Source organism: Diorhabda carinulata, chromosome Y, assembly GCF_026250575.1.
Source record: "Diorhabda carinulata isolate Delta chromosome Y, icDioCari1.1, whole genome shotgun sequence".
Classification (NCBI taxonomy): domain Eukaryota; kingdom Metazoa; phylum Arthropoda; class Insecta; order Coleoptera; family Chrysomelidae; genus Diorhabda; species Diorhabda carinulata.
This window is the reverse complement of record NC_079473.1, coordinates 764238-791831: the sequence shown is the minus strand read 5'-3', so window position 1 is coordinate 791831 and position 27594 is coordinate 764238. Positions and strand designations below refer to the sequence as shown.

Below are 27594 nucleotides of genomic sequence, written 5' to 3'. Positions count from 1 at the left end.
TTGTTTACAAGCGCTCTTGCGAATCTAAACCATTTTTGTGAAAATAAATAAATAAATTGAAATTGGTATGTATTGATATAACAAAGTAGCATGGCATGATGTTAGATAACTTTTGTTTTACTCTTAGCTAGAATCTGATTTTGTTACTACAGCTTGATAGAACTGTTGCATGTTGATTGGCGAGTAAAAATTGAGGTTATGGCGGAGAACAAAAAAAATTGGGATTTTTATCTGATTTATGCAATATGGCTTTTGATGGACTACTTAACGGATCCCAATGATGGACCAGGGGTCCATCATTGGAACTGAAATAAACAAAATAAATATATTGTTTTAGTAGTTTTTCTTTTCCATTTATAGAGATGGCATCCAAAAAAAGACAACAGTGGGACGAGCATGATATGCGACAGGCTATTGAGAACGTACAAGATCACAGTATGGGCTTTAAGTTGGCTGCAAAGACCTTCAATGTTCCCAAAACAACTTTGCGAAGGCGTTTGGCTAAACAGGACAGTTCCAAGGGTAATTTGGGAGGACGAACCGCAATTTTCTCTAAAGCCATCGAAGAGGAGATTGCAGGATATATTATTGATATGGAAACACGTTTTTTTGGTTTAACCTCTAAATATTTGCGGCGGATGGTATTCGAAGTAGCCGAAAAAAATAAAATAGAGCATCGTTTCAATCGTGAAACAAAAATGGCAGGTTGGAAATGGGTGAGGGGATTCCTGAAGCGCAATCCACGAATTTCTTTGCGTAGTCCAGAAAGTACATCATTAGCTAGAGCCCAGGCTTTTAACAAGCCTAATATTCAAGCCTATTTCAATGCACTATCTAACACTCTGGAGCAGTACAACTTTCCTCCCGAAAATATATTTAATATGGATGAGTCAGGTTTGACTACGGTCCAAAAGAAATGTCAAAAAATTTACGCTTCAAAAGGTCGGAAGCAAGTTGGTGCACTCAGCAGTGCAGAGCGTGGGCAGCACGTGACCGTAGTGTGCGCAATGAATGTCATGGGCACTTACATCCCTCCTGCTCTTATTTACCCTCGTCAAAGGATGAACGATGAGCTTATGAACGGTGCTCCCGTTGGTAGCATAGCTTTCGTACAAGAAAAAGGTTGGATGACCAGTGAAATTTTTTGTAGATGGCTAAAGCATTTCGTGAAGTATACGAAAGCATCTAATAACAATAAGGTTCTTTTGCTCCTAGATGGGCACAGTAGCCATAAGAGTTTCGAATCTCTTCAGTTTGCAACAGAAAATGGGGTAATTGTGTTCTGCTTCCCGGCAGATTGTTCACATCACGTTCAACCATTGGACGTAGGATTCTTCCGTCCTCTTCATATGTATTTTGATCAAGAAATTCAATTATGGCTTCGTCAAAACCCGGGGAAGGCAGTGACTCAATTCAAAATAGCAGGTCTTCTCAATCAAGCTTATTTGAAGAGTGCTGTAACATCAAATGCAATAAATTCGTTCAAAAAGACTGGCATTCATCCTTTCAATCCTCATGTCTTCGAGGACTGGCAGTTTGCACCAGATTTAGCAGCGGATAAGCAGATTCCCGAGGCTCAAGGAGATATCATCGAGAACCAAATGGAATTATAAATTCAAACCCCATCCACATCTGGTTTTAACATGTCTTCATCGTCAGTTCTCGACATTTCTGTAAAGGAAATTTGTCCTCCCCCTCAAACTGTAGCAATTGGTACTGATAAAAAAAATGCAGAAGAAGGGGAAAAACTGGTCATTTGAATTCAACACCAGAAATTCATGAACTCAAAGAGAAGGTTATAGAAAAGGAAACAAAGATAAGAAAACAACAAACCAGTATAGTAAAACGGAAACTTGTCATTGAAAATGATAGTTCTGATGAAGATGAATCCGCCTTAGAGAACTTTTTGGAAAAGGGACAAGATGACTCAGATGATGATGCTAGCTGCCTTTACTGCAATGAGTTATTCTCGCACTCACGTGCAAAAGAAAAGTGGATTCGTTGTCAAAAATGTAACTCGTGGTGCCATAATGAGTGCGCTGGTGTTTCCTTCCATTGCAAGTCTTTTATTTGTGAGCTCTGTACCTAACGTGATGTTAGTTTGTTCTATATTTTTTTTCTAATAAAACTTTAAAGACATTTTTTTTCATTTATTTTAAAGGGGTCCGACATGGGCAGATGTGTGCCAATGATGGACCCCTCGACTACTTTTTTAAAAATAGCTATGCTATTAAACAGGAAATTATTTGGCAGAAAAATCTTCCTATACTATAATAAACTTCGAGCTAAGTATATATTTTCATGTGAAAAAAATTAATAAGTCCAAAACTAAAAAAGTTGTAATGATATTTCCTTAAGGGGTCCATCATAGGCACATTTCCCCTAGTTCTACAGCAATAATTGACAGTTTATATATCAAAATTGACCGATCTGTTTTGACATCTGTCATAATTACTGAAACGTTTATTATAATAATGAACATGAATATATTGAGAAGAAGAACCAGCGATACTTCCACGCAAACGGAATGTACATTCCCCATTGTATTTTTGGAGAAATTACCTCGAGTACCACCAAGATTCGTGAGTTCAGTTGAAAGAAGCGTTGAAGATTTGAAGGTACCTATTATGTTAAGCGAACTTTCTAGTTCTAAACAAGATCTCAAACTGGGTACTATTATTGAAAACGATAACGAAGATACGATAATACCTCAACTAGAAGTAGCTTTCGATGAAGACGCTGTCAATACTTCTAATCGTGAAGAAAAACCAGACAATGATCCCGAAAATTTAGATGATGTTGGAATAGTTACTATTAGAGCTCATACTGTTATTATTAACAATCATTTTTTCAAATAAATAACTTTAATTTGTTAAATTGTATGAATAAATTTATTTAAATATATATAAGTTGTTGTTTTTTGAACATTATACAAAATTATAGTTTCTGAACATCGTCGTTACTTTAACAGCTTCATTTTACCACCGTCTGCAACTTTTATTACGAATTTCTATGTTTTATATAAAAGTACACTGAGAAACATGTAACAAATTAAAAATTACCTACTCTAACTTTTTAATTGTTGATATTACGAAAAAAAATTATTCTTTTTAAAATGTTTTGCATGGTTTAAAATCTAAAATGCAATCAACAGATTTAGAGAATTTTCACTCGTATACCAGATATGATAAAATTATGAATTTCATTCAACTTAAACTAACAAAACGCTGCAATTTGATAAAAAATCGCTTAAATTTTTATTTGTTTTGACTATAATTTGTTCTTTTCCTATTTAGATGCGTTTTGAAACTTCCTTTTTTTCTTTTCTATGATGTTTTGTTTGTTTCTAGACCGTTTCTACCATAGTCTTTCGAATATATCTTTCGATTAAATTGATGAGTTTTTCAACATTTTTCTTGGTGTAGTTTTTAAACGTAGAATTCTGCAATATATGATTCTATTTAATATCGGGGGTCGTAAAAAGCACTTTTACGTCCCGTTGTAACATTCATTCTTGAATCTTTTAGATACTAGCTAGGGAAAACCATGTATAGCGATGTTTTCAAAATGAGAAGTGAGAAGAAAACGATTATCTTTTCTGAAATCTCGTGGATCGTTCAGTTTATTCATAGCAAACATACTCGACATGTACATCGTGTTTTAACTGAAAATTTTGACATTAGAAAGTTGAGTACAAGATGGATGCCGCGTTTGCGCACATTGAAACAAAACCATCGACGCGAAAATGTTTACATCGAGCGTTTAACAGAAATAAAACCGTTTTATGTTATAGATGAAACGTGGGTTCATAACAACGTCCGCGAGATTGGGTTTCATCACCGAATTCTTCAACATTGGTTTAATCTACGTCGAAAATCGTAGTAAACAACTCGTTCGCCATTACAAATGTCAAACTTTATGATGACAATGACAGATTTCATATATGTATTCACATCAGTGTTGCCGTATCACGAAACTCAAGTATCTATCAAATAACTCTGTTATACAGGGTTTGATCAGGACGCGGAAACTATATCAATATTAATTTATACATTATCATTTTTGGATTTCTTATGTTTAAAAAATGTAAACGAGTTTTGTTATTACATTTTTAATTATTCAAAATTACGATGATCAATTTGCAAAAAATGCATATTTATTCCTCTCGCTATAAAAAGATGGATACATAAACACGAACCAATAAACTCTAATTGAAAAAGGGTCGTAAAAAATAAGTGCAAAAAGCGCGCATGAACCATGAACCAAAAATATTTCACGTCAACAAAAAAAACGTACAAAGCAAATTGATGTGAATCGGGGCGTGACTATTTAACCGATAAACGTGTTTGGTTTTCTATATTTTTCTAAAAATTTGTTCTATCCATTATGAGCAATTATTTTTGATTTTTTTATCGTTTCCAACATATACAAGGTGATGAATTTTAGGTTGGAACTCAACAACAACGAAACTACCATTTTTTAAAATAAATATTACACTGTTAAATATTTTTCTTTGACTCCGTTTAATGTAAGACTTACACGTTACTTTTTTTTGTTATGTATATTTTTGTTTTTAGACGTTCTTTTATTAAATTTTCAATAACAATTACATATTTAGTATCCTTTTTGTCTATTTTTCGACATTATTTCATTGAATTTTCTTCTTCTTCTTCTTCTTGATTCTAGGCCTATTCCGTTTTATTTTCGTAATTTTTGAAATACAAATAAAAATTTGACGTTTTTTAAAACAAAAGACTCCAAAAATCAAAAAAATTCAGAAGTATAAACATATTAAAAGGTCTAAAAAATAAGAAATTAAATATTAACATATACAAAAGTCAGACAAAGCTTTCGAAAAATCAGATATCTATGCAGGAGCTTTCGAGGGCTTAAATGCACTTAGAATACACAGTTTATCTTCAGTTTCTGAAGATGATATAACTGGTTATCGAAACGAGCGTCAATCTATATCGGCGTGAACAATGTATTCAGTCTGTTTGGTTATATAGCCACTGCTTTTTATGAATAAATCCCATGCAGTACTCTTTATCACGAAATAAACTTCTACATTTCGTATAAACAGTATAATAATCCGTATAAACGGATATTTTAAATTTCAAGAAGTCATAAAAAAACATCACGAACCCCTAATAAAACAAACAATATCCAATAGAAAGTTTGAGTATTGAATTAAATTAAATTAATATTAAGTTTTACGAATTGAGAAACGTAATTGGCTAAAAATCGATTAGTTACGATTAAATAATAATCGATTATGATCGATTATTCAAGTGGTAATCGTTTTGATTGTCAAGATATGCCAAAGCGTTACATTACGCAATGAAATTCGAATTTCCAGAAAATGTGGCTTGAAATATAAGAAAAAAGTTTTTCCTAAGCAATTATTCACATCTTTCTTCCGGTCAAGTGTGAAATAAGGACTCAAAAATCCCAACCGTTTGAAAGGTATACCAATTTAGACCAAAATTTAATCCCTTCTGGCGTTTAGATTAATGCCACGACGTTAAGCTGATTTATATTGTTCGTTAGTCTTACCAGTTTAGTAGAAATTGTGGAACATTACTCCGCAAAGAAAACTGTCGGCTTTTTATTTATCTTTCGGATTTTAACTAAATTAAAAATTAAAGTAAATCAATCTACTAACTAAAATCTACAGTAAAATATCAATACCATCACGATCGAGTCTTCAATATTGAAACATTTGGACTTCGAAGGTCGTACGGTCTCGTATAAACTTTGCTACACAATATTTTACTGTTTATAACGAACTAGCAATCTCGCCCTGCGTAGAATTCAGTTCAACTTTCATATTATTTAGGCTAACGCCTTTCAAATGAAAGTTTTGTATAGATTGTGTACTTTCTAATATTTTTCAAATAACTACCGCCATATTTAGGTCAGGCTAGGTACTTGTGTGAGCACCCACTACACTGAAATTTCTCTAAAACGGCCTCGTTGAGAATTTTTTTATTCGGAATATTTTTCGCAACGTATTTTATTTTGGGGGATATTTTATGTCTTTTTTTTCGAGGATGTAAATGAAGTTCTAACGGCTTGTAAAACTTTACTTTGTATACGTTTTTATTAATTCATCCTCCTTAATAAATAAAAGCGTGGAGGGAAAAAGTTGGAAATGGAAAACAAAAGGTGAACCTCATCGTCGAGTTTATAAACTGTGTTACAGAGAAATTTTGTTGTAACTGTTCATTAAATTAGATCGTTGAATACAATTATTGTTAATTAAATAGTCGAAATTATTCTATTTTGAAAATGGACGTTCACATGTATTGTTTGATATATAAAATAATCTCGGATCTTATTTTCCTTAGAGGTTATGTATCTCTCCCTAAGTCCACTTATTTCTGGTTCCTAGAAATTTTTCTTTTTACAAACATTATTTAATCAATTCGTTGGTTTGTCTGTCTATCTAAATAAAACATCCACCAACATTTTTTTATGATAACAGACAATTTATTTTTGGAAAAAACGGTTTCTATAAACAAATTTCGTTTGTTTTTTCGAATACGACAGTTCTGGAAAACAAACGTCGGTTTATTTTTGAAGTTTCTGAATATGCTTTCTAATTTCAAAAGAAAGTCTCTTGTGATAATATTTTTTTGTTTTCGAAAAACAAAGTTTCTAAAGACGAATTTTGTTTTTTATCGAAATGGCAATTCCCGAAGGCAAATTTTGGTTTGCTTTTCCAAAAACAAAGTTTGTAAAGACGAATCTCATCTTATTTTTGGAGAAATGAAATTTGTACAAACAAATTTTGGTTTCTAATTGAAACAGAAAGTGTCTTAAGACAAATGTCTATTTTTTTTTGAAAAATAAAGTTTCTAAACACAACATTTGGTTTGTTTTTCCATAAACAAAAATTTCTAAATACGAATTTTATTTTCTATCGAAATGGCAATACCCGAAGGCAAATTTTGGTTTGCTTTTCGAAAAACAGAATTTCTTAAGACGAATCTCATCTTATTTTTGGAAAAATGAGGTTTGTTTAAACAAATTTTGGTTTCTAATGAAACAGAAAGTCTCCTAAAACAAATGTCTATTTTTTTTAAATAAAGTTTCTAAATACAAATTTTGGTTTGTTTTTCCAAAAACGGAATATTCTAAATACTAATTTTGGTTCATAATTGTTCAAATGTTTTTGGTTTTCAAAAAGAATGTTCGTTAATACAAATGTCAGTTTTTTCTTAAAAAAATAAGTTTCTAAAGACGAATTGTGTTTTTTTTTTGAAATGGCAACTCCCAAAGACAAATTATAGTTTGTTTTTTGGAAAACAAAGTTTCTAAAGACGAATCTCATTAACTGATGATAAATACAGAGAGTAGGTACCGCTAACAAATGATCGCTTGAACTTTAATTCAAAATTACTTCTTGAACCCACCGTGAACAATATTTATTTTACCTATAAATTTATAAAATCCATGAGGTGTCGAAATTGATAATCGGAAATATTTCCGATTATGGAATGTGTTTATACAAATTTAGTAAATAATTATTTAACGACGTCCATGTTTATTCGTTATATCTATGGGGGGACGTTATCTATGCATAGCAACTACCGGAGCCCACAGGGCTGGAAAGTATTAAAACGAACCGCAGCTTTGCGGCGGACATGTTCCTCTATCCTTTAGGCGAAATTATTATTATGTATGAATAATCAACAAATCAATTTGTATTTGGGCATATCTACACGATTCTCTATTTGTTAGTTCAGTTAATTATTGCCCTACGTAGATATTTATTTGGTTTTCTTTCAATAGATACTTCAATGTTTTGTTAAAGAAAAAGTTCGCATGCATAAATATGAAAATTGAAATAATATCCTCAATATCCATACGGGGTATAATATTGATTTGCATATAACATTCGGATTTGAAACGACACTCGAAAATGATAAAACAGTCATCATGTTATTAAAAATTTCGTTCCTATCTTCGTAATATTTGGAAAATGAACGTAAACCACTGAACAGTCACGCAAAGCGACTCAATTAGTGATTTCTCTTTTCAAAAAGTGATAAGCAATCGACTCACCAATTGGTTTCAAAGAAGAATATATCAAAATTGTTACAAAACCAAAGGAAAACCACCTCTACGTCGAATGAATGAAAGTTTTAACTACAAAACAGAACCATGTTCTAAATAAAACTGTCTTGAAGTTCTGTGAAACTCTACCTGTCGAATAAGTCTTGGAAAAACTGCTCTAGGTGGGGATTTTGTTGAATAAAGTTGTTCGAATCTGGACCTCGTAGAATCACTATGGATTTTTGATCTTGAAGAAGACTTTGTAAAGCTTCCTCAGCTAAATCGACAACATTCACAAATTCACTGATTGATTCGCCTTTATATATCTATGTTGTCGTCTTCAAAAACTGCAGGTAAACATTTCAGTGGATTATCATTATAAAAATCGTCGTTTTATATGAATTCCTTTCATACAATATATTTATTTTCGTAATCACATCGACAATCGTTTTATTGGTAAAATATTATGCGAGTCCAAATTGGAAGAATTAAAAAAAAGTTACTTTCTGACGTATATTCCATATATCTTACGATAAAACGGAAATGGTCTGGAAGGTGATACGGGACTTCGTTGTAATGCGGCTATTTTACGGTTTTCCGATGAAGATGATCCCCTTAAACGGCCGTGGCGACGGGAATAACTCCTAAACTACGTAATCTTCTGGTAGAACTGGGACAGTGTTTAGTTGAAATTACAATGAAAAACTATCCACATGACCCATTTCGTTAAACCACAAACTGAAAACGCGCGAGAAAGACGCATTGAGTAAATAAAAAAGAAATAAAAAAAGTTGAACCAAAGAAAAAAAATTGAGGAATGTATGGTCAAATCGTTTGACATACATAAATCAACAAACACCACAATATGTTATGCGTAGTGAATAACTCTCAAAAAAAAACTTTATTAAAAACGTTAGCCCAACTTTATTGGGATACATAAATAATAGTAATACTTTAGCCCAACTTCCTGGGGATACATAAATGATAGTTATACTTTAGCCCAACTTTATTGGGATAGTTATACTTTAGCTCAACTTTATTAGGATACATAAATGATAGTTATACGTTAGCTCAACTTTCTGGGGATACACAAATGATAGTTTTACTTTAGCCCAACTTTATTGGGATACATAAATGATGGTTATCCTTTATCCCAACTTTATTGGGATACATAAATGATAGTTATACGTTATCCCAACCGGGTTTAAATCACAGTCCCACCAAGTTTAGGACACTTGGTCCAAGTCTGGGCCTATACTGGACACATCGTAAAATCCCATATGGGGAACAATAAGATGTTTTTATTATGGAGCTCTTCGAGGAAGTCTTGAGATTAAAATTGATTATAATACACGTATATAGAAACGAAATTTTATAATAAAACTGAATTTGCATTACAAACAATTTCGTATTGAAACACGAGAGAATTCTCTTTTGAATATATCCTTGGAGAAACGGGCAAAACTACACACAAACTCGGATGAGATCTGATATCAGCTCCTTTGGATTCTCTTTAATTAATTAAAAGTACAATTTCAATCATTATTTCGAGATCAATTGTACAGTACAAAAGCTCAACTGTCCTCATTATCAAAAATAAAGCTTAATAACGTCATAAGCTCGAATTCAGTATCAAAACGGTACGTTTTGAACAACGCGGGGTGATTTAATTATTGAGTTAACCTCAAATCAAAAGTTCGTAGGTTTAAATAATCTACAAATGAACATTTTTGAAATTTGAAAAATCGTCTCTGTTCAAGAAACGTCAATTATTCAATTCTTTTTTTTTTGATTGGGTAATTTAAAAATAATATGACTGCGCGTCGTCGTTTTATAACCCAACGGCTTTTGGGGTGCTATTACGTTTAAACAAATACCAGTTTAAGACTCAAAATTTAATTAATTTAAATCTTCATCCGATTGAATTTGTGATTAAACTTAATACCGGAATTGTCAGAAATATCACGAGGCTTTGAATACTACGAGGTATATGCAAAATTTAAGTTCCGTTTTTATATCTTTTAGTAGCAGTGCTTTGATCGCAGGTTCGACATGATTATTAACATATCGCTTGTCCAGTTCAAGACTGGTCTAACTCAAAATAAAGCGATTTTCAGTTTTTTGCATGAATTATCTTCAAATTGCCTCTACTAACTCTGTGCAAGACCGTTTCTTAAAAAACTCAGTGGATCACCCCTAGATGGAGTGCATGTAAGTGGGTCATCTTTGATTTGTGGAGGGGGGGCTGTGCAAGAGTGATTCTTGCCACACATAGAGAGAGTGGAGTTCTATTGTGCAATAGTGGGTTATTATGTGATAAACCGACAGTATACCTAAACTTAATATACCTATACGTACTTGTGTATTTGAAAATGCTCACGTACACACTACAATGTTTTATGTAAACAAGCTAAATGTTTTTAAGATATTGGCAAGAATAAAGAAGAATTGTACGTACTCTAACATATTCATCAATTTCACTATTGTAGCTTGATCTGAACTGGGCCTGGAAGTTTGTATTGTAATGTCTGTTAATGTCCAGTTACAAAAAAAGAATTAGATTATTGAAGTAGTAAGAATAGAACCGCTTTGAAGATTTTTGCAGTGATTCTATCATTTAGATAATATTTTTGGAAATTTGATTAAAACAATCCCCAACAACACTTTTTTTAAATATTTACCTATATATAATGATTGATATAATAGAAGCATTTTTATGGATTCACATGGGGACCTTTAGTAGCTTTGGAGTACCTACCTTATGGATTTGCAAGATAAAGATCATTCAAATGAACTGTGGTATTTCTGCACAATAAATATGTGATAGAAAAGATCCTCGTATTGTTCTGACCCATCTTACTTCTTTTATTCATATTTCTGAGGTAAGAAAATAAAATATTGAGTAATTTTTGCTTGGTTACATTCTTCAAAGGAACTCTACCCCAATTGTGAAGAATGAATTGATGAGTTGATGTTTCTTTAAATATTAATATTTTTCCAATAAATTTACTCTTGTTCAAAATAATTATTAGTTGCTCAACAATATTTGATATTAAATCATATATTTTGTTAAGTATTTTAGGTGACTTCCTTTGAAAATCTCAAACTAGTCTGAAGAAAATAACTTTAGCTATGTCATGTTTCCATCATTATTTCAAATTATTGTCTTATCAGTTTTTGAATAAGAACTTTCAAGTCACTTAAGTACCATTTCATCACTTTAATCACTTTGTACAAATTCAACACTATATCTGCCAATGAAACTGAATGAAAAATGAAGAATTTTCCTGAAAAGTCCTGTATGCATATGACTTAGTTGAGTGTAAATTTAGCTTAGCGAATACATTGTAATGCCACTTAATGGTTTATTGTACACCATGTCAAAGGTATTTAGAGTTGTTGAATATTCAAGAAACATTTTTGTTTGAATTGGGTGAGGTAATGCAGTTTCCAACGAGACATATCCACACACTTAGGTTTTATTTTTTTAGCACCTCAACAACCAGTTGAAAGTATGTTGTTATCATATCATTCTAATAGAAGCAAAAACGTTGAGAGAACGAAAAGGGAACATTATTCTTCTCAAAAAAAGACCTAAACATCAAAATGTAGGGTTACAGCTGTTGTATGGAAGGTATCTAATTAATATTAATTATATGTATAAAGAATTTTGAGGGGACCGTATTTCTCAATGTTTTCCACATTTGTTCTTAGCTTTTCAACTCTGTGTCACCCTTTACTGTTATGAGATATGTAGAATAATTGTAGATAAGTATAATTTTGAATATGTCTCTTTCTGTTACTCCTTTTACTTTTGAGTACATGTCTTCTTTTTCCCTCGATGTATTTTTTACAGATTATCTTCTAATGCAGAAAATCACAATTCATTATTTTCATTACTAAAGTGGAGTTTATCAAGACACTCTATCATAATCCTTTTTTTTTCGTGTTTAAAACTCATCGGATTGATTCCTTGACTTAACATATCGCTTGTCCAGTTCAAGACTAGTCTAACTCAAAATAAAGCGATTTTCAGTTTTTTGCATGAATTATCTTCAAATTGCCTCTACTAACTCTGTGTAAGACCGTTTCTTAAAAAACTTAGTGGATCACCCCTAGAAGGAGTGCATGTAAGTGGGCCATCTTTGATTTGTGGAGGGGGGGCAGTGCAAGAGTGAATCATTTCAGTTTTGATCCTTGCCACACATAGAGAGAGTGGAGTTCTATTGTGGAATAGTGGGTTATTATGTGATAAACCGACAGTAAGTAACTTTTTCATATCAATCTTTAGTACAAAACTGAACTATTATGATAATGGCTCTATTTTGAATGGTAAATTAACTTATTTCCCTCTAGATTATCCTCTTCAAGGAAGAGCCAACTTTAGATAGCCCTCTTTAGCTCTTAAATTTCCAGAAATTATTGGAGACAACCTGAGATAGCCCTCTTTAACACTGAAATTTTTAGTAATATTGTTCTTGGTAAGTGATCTATTATGGAGATATCTGGAAGAAGTTACGAATCATTGGGAGTGCGGAAAAATCCTGATGGCTCCAAAGAAAAATTCGTCAAGTTGAGGGAAGCCAGGAAGGTACAGCCACCGTGCAATGAAACTAAATGTCGCTTTCATTGTGCAGCCAACATAAGCGAGGAAACGCGCATAGAAATTTTTACTAAATACTGGAACCTCTCAATATCCATTTGCAAAGAGCGTTCTTAAACAGTTGTCTTTCTGAAATCAACCCCCTGATACCGTTACGGCCGATTAGATAAAACACCAAGAGCCCTTAACAAAGTATTTTATTTTACTATTGATAAGAAAAAAATACGTGTATGCAAGATCTTCTTCTTGGCCACTCTCAATATCAGTGCTCGAGCTCTCAACACTGCGATAAGAAAAAAAAAATCCAACATTGGTGGTATTTTTGAATCAGACCAAAGAGGAAAACACCATAAGCAACCCACTCTTCCACCTGAGATGAAGGAAGGTGTACAAAATCACATCAACTCCATACCTCGCCTCGAAAGCCACTACTGCAGATCGAATAGTAAAAAGTAGTACATTGAAGGAGGAAAGTCTATTGCAGATCTGCATCGTGATTATGTCGAGGTCCAGAAAGAGGCAAGCCAGCCATTCGTTAAGTATTCAATGTACGTCTTCATATTCAACACCGAGTTCAACATTGCTGAACGCCTCTGAATCTGAGAAAGCACAGCTCGAAGATAATTACCAAGAGCATTTAAGAGAAAAGTAGATGGCTCGATTAGAAAAAGATACAGATAAAGGATTAGATAAAATTGTGACCGTTTTTGATCTACAAACTTCCCTGCCTTGCCCTCAAGGAGAATCATCAGCCTTTTATTACGTGTCCAAATTAAACGTGTATAACTTCACTATGTATGAGCTAAAGTCCAAGAAGACATATTGTTACATGTGGCATGAAGGCCAAGCAAAACGGGGTGCCAACGAAATTGGCAGTTGCATCTGGTTATACCTCGAAAACCTAAACAGAACTGTCAATACCCCAGTTGATGTCATTTTTTACAGTGATAACTGCGGAGGTCAGCAAAAAAACCGGTTTATTTTTGCCCTGTTCATGTTTGCCACTTGGGAGCTTAAAAATATCAGATCTATAGCGCACAAATTTCTAGTAACTGGACACACTCAAAACGAGGGCGACAACGTTCACTCTGTTATAGAACGGGCTATAAAGAAATATAGAAAAGCCTCACCTATCTACGTCCCAGAAAATTATATTTCTATCATCTCACAAGCAAAGAAGACACCTCCAGCAAAGCTGACAGCTGACTTGACAATAAAGGACGCTTTGTTCAATGAAGACGGTGTTAAGGTACCAATCGCTGATATCTGTGTGATTGAGACCCACAAAGATGAGCCTGGATTTTTTCGATATAAAACATCATTCTCTCAGCAAGATTTCAAATCTATCAACATAGCAAACCAGAACAAGAAACGTCGAAGCAGTTCATCTGCTTCTTGTAGTTTCAGTTTCACTCCAACTGTAACACTCTCCAAGGCCTATACAAGAAAGTCGAGCATCACTAATAAAAAAAAAGAAGCAATTCTTTCTCTTTTCCAGAAAAAAACCACTGGTGTAGCTGTCATGCCTCTGTGTTACAAAGAGTTTTACAAAATTATAAAAGGTGCAAACTAATCGCTTCCTTGGTTTTCCTACAATTTTTGTTATTTTATACTGTTATTATTATTTTCATTTTTTTCCAAAGCAATTGTATTGTTGATTTCCTACAACAGGAAACGAATTAGCCCAGTATTTTTTTCTCTCTTTTTTTAAGTATCTAGTTGTAAAAGTATTCACATGCATTTTTTTCCAAGTAATTGTATTGTTGAGTTCCTTCAGTAGGAAACGAATTGGCACAGTATTTTTTTTCTCTTTTTGTAGTATCTAGATATAAAGTTTTACATGCATTTATTGTACAAAGTCATATTTTGTAATAAGCTGTGATTATCTTAAAATAATGAAAATGTTTTTTTTGTCTACAATTTGTGATAAGAGTGCCTACCTAGTCTGAAGAAAGACGTAGTTACCACTGAGAATGAAGACTCATGACTTTTTTTCACTAAAAATGTCTCACTAGTCTCAAGGATTTTTGAATTCATGAAGATATTTATTATGTTTTACACTTTTGTTCTTATTTTTGTACTTGTTTCATAAAAAATAAACAGCTTTTGAATGATTAATAACTGGAGTTATCCATAAAAACCTGAAATATTTCGGTGCAAGATAGGATCATCTTGCAGTTTTGCTCATAATTACTCATAAAATAAATAGTATAGAGAGAGGGGAAAACCTCTGTAAATCTATAGAGGGGTACTTTTATTGTGATGATTCGTGCAAAATTTAAAAAATTCGGATAATGCAATCATCGGATATCAATTGAAGAGAAAAGCATAAACTTTAATCAGCTCTCCTGAGAAATCGCTTTTTTTGAAATAAACCAGTCTTGAACTGGACAAGCGATATGATAGTTGGAAAATGCAGTTTTGTGGTCACGTATATTTCTGACACAGCTACCTGGGAAATCGCGCGCGGAGTTGTGCATACAAAAACTAATAGTTTCCCTCGTTATTACATTTATAATAATTCAAAATCCCTTACGGCTCAAAGTCCCGCAGATTTTTCTACAAATAGAGTTTATTGTACCAAACATACGGTACGAAAAATATTTTTGTAGTCTGTTATAATGTAATTTTGAGCAAAAATCTATCATGTACCCCCACGAGTTTTTTTCAAGTTTTGGAAAATTCGAAATAGGTTATAAGTCACCAAATTTAACTGCTGCGAATTTTTTTTGAGGGGCTGTTTAAAGTCAAAAGTTTATGTTACATTTATGTTAGAAACAATGAAAGAAAAGAATGAAAATAAAAGTTGGATGATCGAGAATAATGATCTAAAGATATTAGATGATGTGAAGATTGATTTGGAAAGAAAAGGGGTGAGAAACTAGAGGTTAATAACTATGGTTAGGTACAAATGGAAGGTATCGGTAAATAAGAGTAAGTTTGAGGATGAACTTACCTTGAAAAAGGCTGGAAAAGAAACTCCCGGAGTTGGTAGTAAATACGAATAATCGAAATAGTTTAAGAAATTGTATAATAATGATTCTGAATATCTACATTTTGTGCTTCAATTAACAAAACTCTTTCGCTATTCTTAGTTTTATCCTTAACATTGTCTTTTTTATAAGAAAACTCATTATCTTCAGACGTACCGCAATTAATAGATGTAATAACACCGTCCGATTGCATTTTAAATCTCTTCATTCTTCGATGTTTGATGTTTTCTTCTTTGGTAGCTTCGTGTGTTGGTTTAGAATTATCTCTAGCGCTCGAACTCGTTGGGATGCTACTACAATCGTTATTACTATCCGTAGCGGGTGTCTCATTTCTCAAATTTTCCATAATTTTGCGTTTATAACTCAAAGGACCCGGTTTAATTGCATCGCAAAAGCAACGCTTCTCTTTTCTCAATCTAGACATATCGGTTTTCAATTTATATCAATATTTGACATACGAACGACGTTGATGTCAAATTTAACTAACTTAACCTCAAAAAAACATTTTATTTATTACAATTGATTATTTGTATCCAACATACTTATCATAACCTCGAAATATCCTTCTTCTCTTTTATACGTCTGAGCGGTGTCAGATTCAATTAGACACTGTTTGAATCGGATTGCGTGGTCTAAAAATGCTAATAAAAATAAATGGATTTCCTCAAAATAAAAGTAACTAATGTAAATACAAATTTAGATTTCGCAAATCACTTTGTGTGTTAAGAATTATTTTTAGGAAACGAAAGAATATTTGTGTAAAATGTTGAAAAATGAGGGAACTTCTGAATAGAAGAGAGCAAATTTAATGCATAAATTTGCCGTATTTGCACAATGCAAATGTAAGAAAAGGGTCATTATCAGGTCCATTATATTAACATACGCGGTTCCAGGTAATTGGAAGACAAAAAAAAAACACATTTGAATCGAAATCCACACATAAACGTCGAATCTATCTTCAATATTATAATTACATTAAAATCCTCGATCATTTCCTTCAACAACTTCCTGTTTTTCGTTTTTTTCCCGCTAGTTTATAAGTCCTACTTTCCTAAAGTCCTAGAACTGCAGTTTCAGTTTCTCTGATTACATCACATCGTACTGTATATTGTATAAGGACACAGAAATACGCATTTGAAACTGTAGATGAAGAAATCAAGATCAAATGATTCGAAAAGTATTTGTCAATGTTTGCAAACATAAATCTAAACCTACACGTCTGAATAGGATTCATGGAATGTTATTTGTGGTCAGTCCTTCTGTAGAAAAAGAAATTTTCACCTGGATAGCTCAAACGATCAAACAATTTGAGACACGGCTCTATAGACGCATCTTGAAGACACCTTGGACTGACTGAATCACCAACGACGAAGTACTAAGACGCATTAGTCGCAACAAAAAGCTGTTGACAATTATTAAGATTGCGTACGCAACAACCGTCATACATAAAAAAGAAGAAGAAGAAGATTGCAAAAAAATAAAGAAATAGAGGAAGAACTGGGAGGAGAAAATGTGAGGTATAGAAAAGACTAAATTTGGCGAGACACATAATGAGAATTTGTAAGAAGAATAATAGATACCTCTATGGTCTATGGGCAAGAAACAAAGACAGATGAGGAAATACCTGTAGAAATCGAATTGAAGGAGAAGACAGGACCAAAAAAAAATGTAGCAAAAACCACAAGGGGAGTAAACCACCCCAATAAAAAGATAGAAAAATTTTGTTTCTTTTATAGACAAGGAGTTTGTGGACGTTGTTAGGATTTGACGAGACTAACATTTTCGTTACTTATTTTTCGATGACACTTTTATCTCAAAGTAGTAATAGTTTTAGAAAAATTCGTTAAAGAAATTTTACGTAATCTAATTGATCATCTTGTATTGTAAAAAACAACCAAAAAAAACACATACAAACATTGTTAAACTACCAATTCATCTATTCCGACGTAGAAAAGTTATGGCAAAGCACAAAATACGGAAAAATATAAAGATAATACCTCCGTGAGCCCTTAAGGGAATATATATAAATACGTCGAGATTATGCAGCTCTCTCTACCACCCGTTGTGCTTTTCGTCTCTAATAAACATGGAGATTATTATTTCGAATGAGTTTAACGTTTTATGGGACATAATAACCTGGAATGATGGCAAAAAGGAAAAGGATAAAAAACGGCAGACGGTCCTTGTTAAATATAGAAAAGCAGTTGTAGACTCGAGCTCGGTATTTCTGACCGGAATGGACATATATTACGAGACCTTAGTTTATTCTACAGAATAAGCTTCCAAGTGGTTTTTACTGGTCGCACAATAAAATAAGAAAATTGTAAAATAATTCAATCTACGAGTTTAATTTTTAACCTCCGATTCTCCAAATATCTATGAGAACTTTTGTAAGAAACCTCGTATAATAATCACGTTTGCACAATCAACCGTTTCGATATTGGAGTTCTCACTATCAACAGTCGGTTGTCTAGGTTAAAACGAAAAAAAAAATTAGGGACTTCTCCGGCGGCGGAGACGGGCGGCGTCGAGGACGTCATTAGACTAAGCGAATGTCTTTTAATCTCAAATTCGGCATGACACCATTTTAATTAATAGCGTGTGCTTTAGTCGATATCATTTCAAAGAGCAGACGGATGTAAAAGCAGACATAATTTATTTGATGTATATGCAGCAAATGTCGCTGTTAGTTTTTTTGTTTATCACATGAAAACAACTCAAATTTTAAAACTACTCGGACCACCGAACGTCTATTTTCGTAAATTCAAACATCAGATATTATAGCATAGATTTCATCAATGTTTGGCTTTTGAAAAATCTTCAATAATATTGATAATGGTTATCCATTGAGGAAAAGTCTTCTCGCCTTACTAGGAAAGCAAGAAGACTTAAACATTATCCTAATTGATACCATTAACTCCCAAGATACTTCCCAGGAGCTTGCCTGTAAAACACAGGCACTGGATTATAGTTCTAAACGAATTATCCTTTTTTGAACGAAACCAGATTTGTTTTATTCGATGATAGTAGTTTGGAGAGGTCTAACGCGTTCAGAAAGACTAGATTTTTCCAAAAAACGTCTTTCCATACTAAAGAGGAATAGTCTTTTTTTGGGTACAGATAGCATTTGGTGGAACAAACAAGATTGTTCTCCATTAACAGACACTAAGAACACAAGACGACTTAAATATCGTCTATTTTCAGGTGAATATATAAAAATAAGTGTCCAGAATATCTATTTTCAAAGAAAAATGTCTCGGTTGCAAAATATCAAACAACGGACCTACCTACACGATATAAAATTGTTAATACAGACGAAATAATAAAAAAAATTCAACGCAAACACCCATTAATGGATAGTATTATAAAAATAATGATCCAAATCGCCTAAACTTGCTGGAACCGATGTAGGACACCATCAAGTATACCCAGAATACTTCTCAGAAGCTTGGTTATAGAACGCGAACACCAGATTTTAGATCTAAACTAATTATCCTTTTTTGGACGAAACCAGATTTGATTTATTCGATGATAGTAGTCAGTAGTAAGAGGTCTAACGCGTTCAGAAAGACTAGATTTTTCCAAAAAACGTCTTTCCATACTAAAGAGGAATAGTCTTTTTTTGGGTACATATAGCATTTGGTGGAACAAACAAGATTGTTCTCCATAAACAGACACTAAGAACACAAGACGACTTAAATATCGTCTATTTTCAGGTGAATATATAAAAATAAGTGTCCAGAATATCTATTTTCAAAGAAAAATGTCTCGGTTGCAAAATATCAAACAACGGACCTACCTACACGATATAAAGTTGTTAATACAGACGAAATAATAAAAAAATTTCAACGCAAACACCCAATAATGGATAGTATTATAAAAATAATGATCCAAATCGCCTAAACTTGCTGGAACCGATGTAGGACACTATCAAATATACCCAGGATACTTCTCAGAAGCTTGGCTATAGAATGCGAACACCAGATTTTAGATCTAAACTAATTATCCTTTTTTGAACGAAACCAGATTTGATTTAATCGATGATAGTAGTCAGTAGTAAGAGGTCTAACGCGTTCAGAAAGACTAGATTTTTCTAGTTCCATACTAAAAACGAACAGTCTTTTTTGGGTACATATAGGATTTGGTGGGACAAACAAGGTTTTTTTCCATAAACAGACACTAAGAACACAAGACGACGATTTTTACTGGACACCCTATTTCAAGAAAAGTTGTAGATGCAAAGAAAAAAAGTATGGACAAATGTTGACTCGTTTTTCCTGAATATTCTGTATCTGAGTTGAGAAGCTATGTGCACATCCATGTACCCTGCTAGTGCACTAAATACAATTAACAGGACCTATTCGTATATTCAAAAGGAGACAAACGTCGTTGTCATTGTATAGTTTTGAAAATCAATTATAAAATTACAAACGATAATGACAAAGTTATTGACAATAAAACTTCGTATACGAAAAAAATCTATATATGATATAAATTGTATCAAAATATTTCGATTGAGAAGTGAAATTCTGGTAATACTTGAAGAAATTAACACTAAAGACTTCAATTAGATGCTAATATAAAGGATGTCCATCGCATTTTATAATTTTAACTCAAAGTTCGTTACGACAAGTTCTTTAAGACCTTTGTCTTTGAATTTAGATACCAGAAACTGTCGCATTTTATTTCTGAATTATGAACTAATTTAGAAACCTCATATATCATTAATATTTTTTCAATTGTCATTTTTCCATTTTGTTAAGTATAGTATCAATTACTTCATCATATTTCGACCCTCGGCGAGACTTAATGACCATGTACACTTACCACTCGAGACGGAACGTGACAAATAATAGAAAAAGAATCTCGAGTGGAAACGACGCACAGACGTTTTGAATAATTTTTTTTTTTTTTCTATATGGAATTTCGCTACTTTACCGATCAAAGTTCCTAAAGGAAAATTACGTGGTTTGAAAATAATAACTGATATGATTTCCATACGTCACACCCGAATTTTCGTCCTTGAAAAGGCACTTCCTTTGTACTTCTGAATGATGCGAGATTACTTGGGTTTGAACAGTAGTCGATTCGGAATTGGAAACATCATTTCGTGACTTACGGATTTGGGATGTTTAGTATTTTCTCTTCTGGGTACATTAGTTTGTTGGTTTATTAACTTTATTAACCTTAATATATTTACTATAACTGACTTATTCAGCTAAAATATTACTATTTTCCACCAAATATTACTTTCATTTCACCAATTTACTTTTTTACTTCACTATGTGAGTCTTCACTTACAAAAAATAAATTATTTGTAAACTACTTCCAGTATTGGTGTAGTGCCTATACTTGTTATTAAAAAAGATAATCAAATACTTGCCAACATCTTAAAAGCATTTAGCTTGTTTAAATTATATTCATCAAAATAAAACATTGTGGTGTGTACGTGAGCATTTTAAAATACACAAGTACATATAGGTATATTAAGTTCAAACCTCTGACATCAATCAAAGGTGTACAAAATGTGCAAAATAATTGTACATACCTACTATAAGAATCAATATTTAATAAAAAATATACCTTTTTTGTCAAAATTTACTTCATAACTTAAACTATATTCACCTAATCTTCACGTATAAAAACTTAAACATAAGTAATTTTTCCAACTAGATACCATTTCCGTTCCTATCATTATAATGAACTAGCTGACCCGACAGACTTCGTCCTGTCAAAAAGATTTGTAATGTGGCAGTTTTTGTGCCTACGTATTTTAAAAAATTCTCCTGAACAGAACCGTCACCCTGGTGATAGGGCGTTGTGAATAAAAAATAATTAAATAAAACATATATAAGGATTTAAAAGTAAGTAATCGCTTTATTGTTAATCATGTGAATCATAAATAATTATTATTATTATCATTGTAGTGCTTTGTGGTATACGATGTTTTTTGTTTGATTACCTGGCGCATAGATAAACAAATCTGATGGTTTTCCAACACGGGAACAGGCAACATACAATTGACCATGTGAGAAACATGGGTTTTCTAGATTAATACCACAAACACTTAATGATTGCCCCTGGGACTTGTTTATAGTCATAGCAAAAGCAAGCCGCACTGGAAACTGTAGTCGTTTAAACTCAAATGGCACATCAGTCGGAATCATTGGGATGCGCGGTATGAGAACATCTTCTCCTTTATACTTTCCTTTGAGTATAGTTGCTTCTATCACATTGTTTAGTAATTTTTTTATCGCTAACCGTGTACCGTTGCAAAGACGCGGTTGGTTGATATTTCGCAACATTATAACCACCGATCCGACCTTTAATTGAAGATTGTGAGGTGGCAATCCTGGCAAATCCAGCGAGTTTAAAAATTCCGGTGGATAGTTGACTACATCATCTTGATTAGTAGCCGAATCAACTGATTTATATATCCTCAATTCGCCTGTAATTTGTTCTTGAATTTTGAAATTTAATTCATTTACATCTATGTTTTTTGCAGCCAGTATAGCTCGTTCGCTCAACCAATCATGGTTTCTGTAATTTTGAGAAACATCTGGAAACACCTTCTGAATAAGTTCATCTTTTGATTGAGTTAACTGACAAAAACTTTGAGGAAAGTTAATGCAGCCAGTCAACATGTCTATAGGTAATTTGCCATTACCAATGTCAATGAGTTGTTTAGAGAATATGTTTCCAGATTGGTCATTTTGCAACTCGACACGCATATTCTTGCTTAAATGAAGTACTTTGACATGTTTCCACAAATTGGAGGACTTTAGACATGCATTGAGTTCATCAGCTGGCGTTGATCGTGGAATCACTGGCAATGTTTGACGAAAATCTCCTGCTAATAAAATCATTGCACCACCAAATCGGTTATTATTGCTCCGTAGATCTTTTAAGGTTCTGTCTAAAGCCTCCAAAGATTTTTTATGTGCCATCGTGCATTCATCCCAAACAATCAATTTACATTGCTGCAAAACCTTTGCCATTGCAGAGTTCTTCGAAACGTTACAGGTTGGAGTTTTATTGCTTTGCATATTTAATGGCAATTTTAGCCACCTTCAAGCAAAGTTGCTGCGATTCCCGACGAAGCGAGTGCAAGTGCAATTTTATTTTGTGAGCGAATTGTTGCTAATATTAATGAAATCAAAAAAGTTTTTCCTGTACCACCAGGTGCATCTAAGAAGTAAATCCCTCCAGTTTCATCATTTGTTACTTTCATAAGAGTTTCAAATACATACTTCTGTTGTTCATTTAACAGTGGAAGATTTGTTTGAATTAATTCTTTCAAAGCGTTGAGATCATACAGTCTTTCTCGATGCAACTCTTGGTTAAAAGCGTCATGCATTGGACGATTGGGCGCGGTCAGGCCTAATTGAATTAATAGTTTGCTTGACATTATCAAGCACATGTCCTCAATTGAAATCAATGCTTCATTGTAAATTTCTTCACTGATTTGTATATTTGGATTTCCCATTCTATTCCGTATTTGATACAAAATATCATCACACATATAATCTTTGAACTTGATCCACAAATCAATTGGGTTTGATGGGAAGCATGTAGATATGATTATAGAAAACAATGTTCGTATTTGATGAGCGTGTGATGATATTACAGCATCATTGAGAGTTTGATCCCAATGAGCGTCATTTTCAAGTAATTGCAAACGTTGACAGGCTTCTCTGTAGGATCCACACAATTCACCATCAACAGTTCGTAACTGTTGGAATGATGTTGCGCCACGTACATTGACTAATAGCAGTCGTAAATAAAAGCATTCATCATTGCTTGGATGTACTGAATAAATCCGGCCAATCGCATCGGTGGAATATACATCTGTATATCCTGGAACTGGTTTTCCTTGTTTCCGTCGTATAAATCTCCTTGAGGATTGATTCCAGGTATAATATTTTGGCATTTCAGAATATAGCAATGTTTGTGCGAAATCATCGTTTTGGCATGTCTCAAAAAAACTGGTTAATGTAGTAGATGGTGGCTGAGCAGCTCTTTGTACTGCGATCTGTGTTGTAAAATACACTCTTTGTCCATTTTCTAAATGCACAGCTAAGTGAACAACAGAAGGGTGTCTCTCATGAATAGGAAAAGAAAATATTCGCCAAACTGCTTCATTACTACTGACATAGCGGCCCATTTGGTATTGGGTAACTTCATCATTGGAATTCTCTGCACCAATTCCAATCACAGCCATATCACTCCCTTTGGTTACATATTTGCAAATGTATTTAATTGATTTCACTGAATGGCAAGATTCAACGTTGATGTGTGCTTTGAATGTCTTTGATAAAATGGGTGAATATGGAACAATTCAACGATTATCTATTTCAATATCTTGTTGATTTAATTTGACAATTGTTGATTTTCCATTGTCTGCTGTCGATCTGCGACGATACAATGGATAACCATTACCAGTAATTGTTTCCGATATTAATGTCCGTGGATATCGTTTTGAACATTTACCATCCATCATACACGGTGAATTTTGATTAAGAGTTCCACAGGGACCATGTATCATGTGTTTGATAACTACCTCATGTAATCCAGGATCTACTTGTACATCAGGGATTTCAGCTGATATCACTGCATCAACTTCATTTGGCCTTATCTTTTCAACCAACCAAATCAAAATGTGTGCATGTGGCAATCCTCGTTTCTGCCACTCCACAGAATACATCCAGCAGCGTGTCTCACCAAACACATTATGTTTTACGATGAAATCCATTAATGATTTCAACTTTTGTCTAAAGACTCTGGCTGTAATATCATGACGATCAATGGGTGATTGCCCAGAGAATAACTCCTGCTTGATTTCTATCCATTGCGGATTGCATGTAAATGTGATGAACAAATCTGCTGTACCATAATGACGAACATACGACATGGCATCATGAGCATATTCGTGCATATGCCGAGGGCTTCCGATGTATGTTGCTGGAAGAATAGTCATCCGACCGACATTCTGTGCATTTCCATCAGTATTAATCGCATCTCGAAGGTGAATATACTCTTCAGATCGGAGTTTGGTTTGATTCAACCTGATGAATGTTAATCTCTCCGTTTCAATTTTAACATACATGTCAACAACATATTTGTGATATAATCGCCGACATTTCAATATGTGATTATCTTCATTTTCCCGAATCATTAGGCGGTATGAATAATAGTTCATTGAACTGACTTTTTTGTTGGTTTCAGAACCTGTAAATAGATTTTGTTTTAATAACATTCAAATATAAAATTAAAATACATAATATAATGACTGAAATATTATCGCCATAGCTAAACTAATATTTTAGTTACCTGTAATGGGATTTATCATTTTTGTTGAGAAATCGTAGCCATCTTCACCTTGCCAAAATATAATGGGATATTGCAGTGCATCATATGAGCGGTGTGTTTCCTTTATACGTTGTAATTGATCATTCCGACGATGTAAAACAATATCACGGGATTCCAAGTTTTCTCCAACTACAACGATAGCAACTTCATCAATAGTTGGTGCATTAAAACGTCTTGTATGTTGACCTGCAGGTGTTTTATCAGCTCTGATTACAATTTTGTGATTATCGGATAGCATCAGATCCAGGGCAGTTTTAAACAATATAATCAATTGATTGTGTTGATGAAATAAAGTTTGTAATTGTTCTATAATAGACCTCTTTACTAAATTGTTATGTGCACAACGCAGATGAATTTCTTGTGGTGAATTGCCCATAAAATAAATTTGCAGGAATTTGTTGTCGCTATCTGACACTGGTAACAGTGAACCTGCTCTGTGATATATTTGCCCTTGTATCTGTAAATAAGAAAAATATTATGGTGTGGTATAAATTAATGGATTGTCAGTGACCAAACTTAAATAATATTTGATCTTAAAAAGTATATATTTAGTTTTAACTAATATCTATCAAATATATAAAATATAATAAAAGTGTCACTGAAACTGAATCACCATATAATATGATGACTAAGTGATATATTTCGTAATGATTAAGAAATTGAAGATAAGTGACACATCTTAACTTTCGTGACAGAAAATTTTGTTCGCTAAAATAATTATGAGTAACTGCTATAATACATACCTTGAAAGTTGGTATAAAATTTTCCCGAACTACATTTGTTGCCCCAAATGAAGTCATTTGAAAGCAATTGTTATATATGTGTCAAAAAGTGTATAGAATCTGTTCCTATTCCTGAAACCAATGAGTACAATGGTTCTGGTGGTGGATCCAATGGTATCAATTTCACTTTACCATTTGCGCAACATAATCCATTGGCTTCGTTTTTGTATTTTAATGCCTTACAGTGTGAGCAAACCGAGTTCATAGAACCAATAACAACACATTGGTAGTTACTGTAGTCAATTGATACATCGTAACTGAAAGCAGCTCGATTCAAACTTGCGCGATTATTAGTTGAATGTCGCGCTCGCGCTTCACGCGTTTGTGATATCCGAATTCTTTCACGTTCATTTCCGTCGTCACGTTCTTGTGCAGTACGATTAGATCGGTAATTAGCTTTTTTTTTTTTAATTTGATATGACTTGAAGTCAAATTCTTTTAAGCCGTACGAATTGTTTTTGTTTGGATATTAAAAATAATAAAACACTGTTGCTAACGCGATTTTTGTTTGACTGATGTAATGACGTGGAAACTGCTGCATTTTATCTCGCGTGCCGAAACTAATACAAAAGAAACGCGAGTTTCGGAACGCGACATTAAACTCCTCCAACTATGTATTCTGTGCTCCAACGCACACACACACATTGTTTTGATAGATATGATCTTTGACGTTAGGAACACACCTTACAAAAGAAACGCGAGTTTCGGAACGCGACATTAAACTCCTCCAACTATGTATTCTGTGCTCCAACGCACACACACACATTGTTTTGATAGATATGATCTTTGACGTTAGGAACACACCTACATTGCTTAGACAACAGTGAGTGCTCAAATTGACTACGTTTTAGTTACAAATCATTTGTATGGGAAAAAGAAAAGAGCTATTTTTAGGAATTTTCCAGCAATAATTCTAATTTTTCTCGCCGTAAAAACCATCCTTGAACTTCAACGAACATTTTAAAAAAAGATTTGGCCAAATTGGTCCAGGCGTTGTTGAGTTATGCGCTTACCCACACATTTTGCGATTCATTTTTATATTATAGATTGATTTTTAATAATATTACAATGTATAAATAAATATTTTTGAAACGTAACATGCATCCAGATAATAAACAAATAAATTGTATAATTTGTGACAATATTGAGGTTTACTGTAAGTTGGTTTCAATTATAATCAAACATGTCAACTGGGTTCATCTTTTTTATTCGTCCAAGGTCAAAGTAAACCAAAGTTTCAAACAAAATCAAAGAATTTTGGATTTGCGCTTTTTTGAAATAAACCAAAAATTAAAATGCTGATTTGACCCATTTCCACTCGTAATAAAATATAAAAAAGAAGAACTCACGCCTGTTTAAAAAATGGGTTCAATAAGTTAATTGTAAGTGAATACAGAAAAACCAAATGTATAATATATTAAAATCTACTACTTACGACATCATACGGGTCTTTTGAGTCTACGTCAATTTTTGGCCAGTAGATTAGCTTGTAAATTAAGTCTTTGATTGTACTTTTCACGTCACTTTAATTTCTTCTCCAATCGAGAAGACTTTTAAATCCCTGGACATATACCATGGAGCATTTTTTCATCATCCTCAAAACTTTTGTCTGAAATCTCTCGATAACTCGTCGTTGTTCCTGAAAACTGGCGTAACTCGAAAGAATTACATTTTTCATGTTTGTAACCAAACTGTTCAGAAAAATTAAGTGCATATTCCTAGATAAAAGCGTAACTGTTAGAAATTTTCCCGCCCGAGAGGAAACGATTTAGTGGATACGCGTATA

The 27594-nt window shown here is 33.2% G+C and overlaps 2 protein-coding genes across 2 annotated transcripts; one reads left to right on the top strand and one right to left on the bottom strand.

Moving 5' to 3' along the window:
* The first annotated feature begins 362 nt into the window (after positions 1-362).
* On the top strand, positions 363-1613 carry LOC130903078 (uncharacterized). Its single transcript, XM_057815340.1, has one exon. It carries the CDS (start codon positions 363-365, stop codon positions 1611-1613), a length of 1251 nt encoding a protein of 416 aa, XP_057671323.1.
* A 22382-nt stretch (positions 1614-23995) lies between these two features.
* Positions 23996-24763, bottom strand: LOC130903077 (uncharacterized). The gene has a single exon (XM_057815339.1). It carries the CDS (start codon positions 24761-24763, stop codon positions 23996-23998), a length of 768 nt encoding a protein of 255 aa, XP_057671322.1.
* Positions 24764-27594: the final 2831 nt, after the last annotated feature.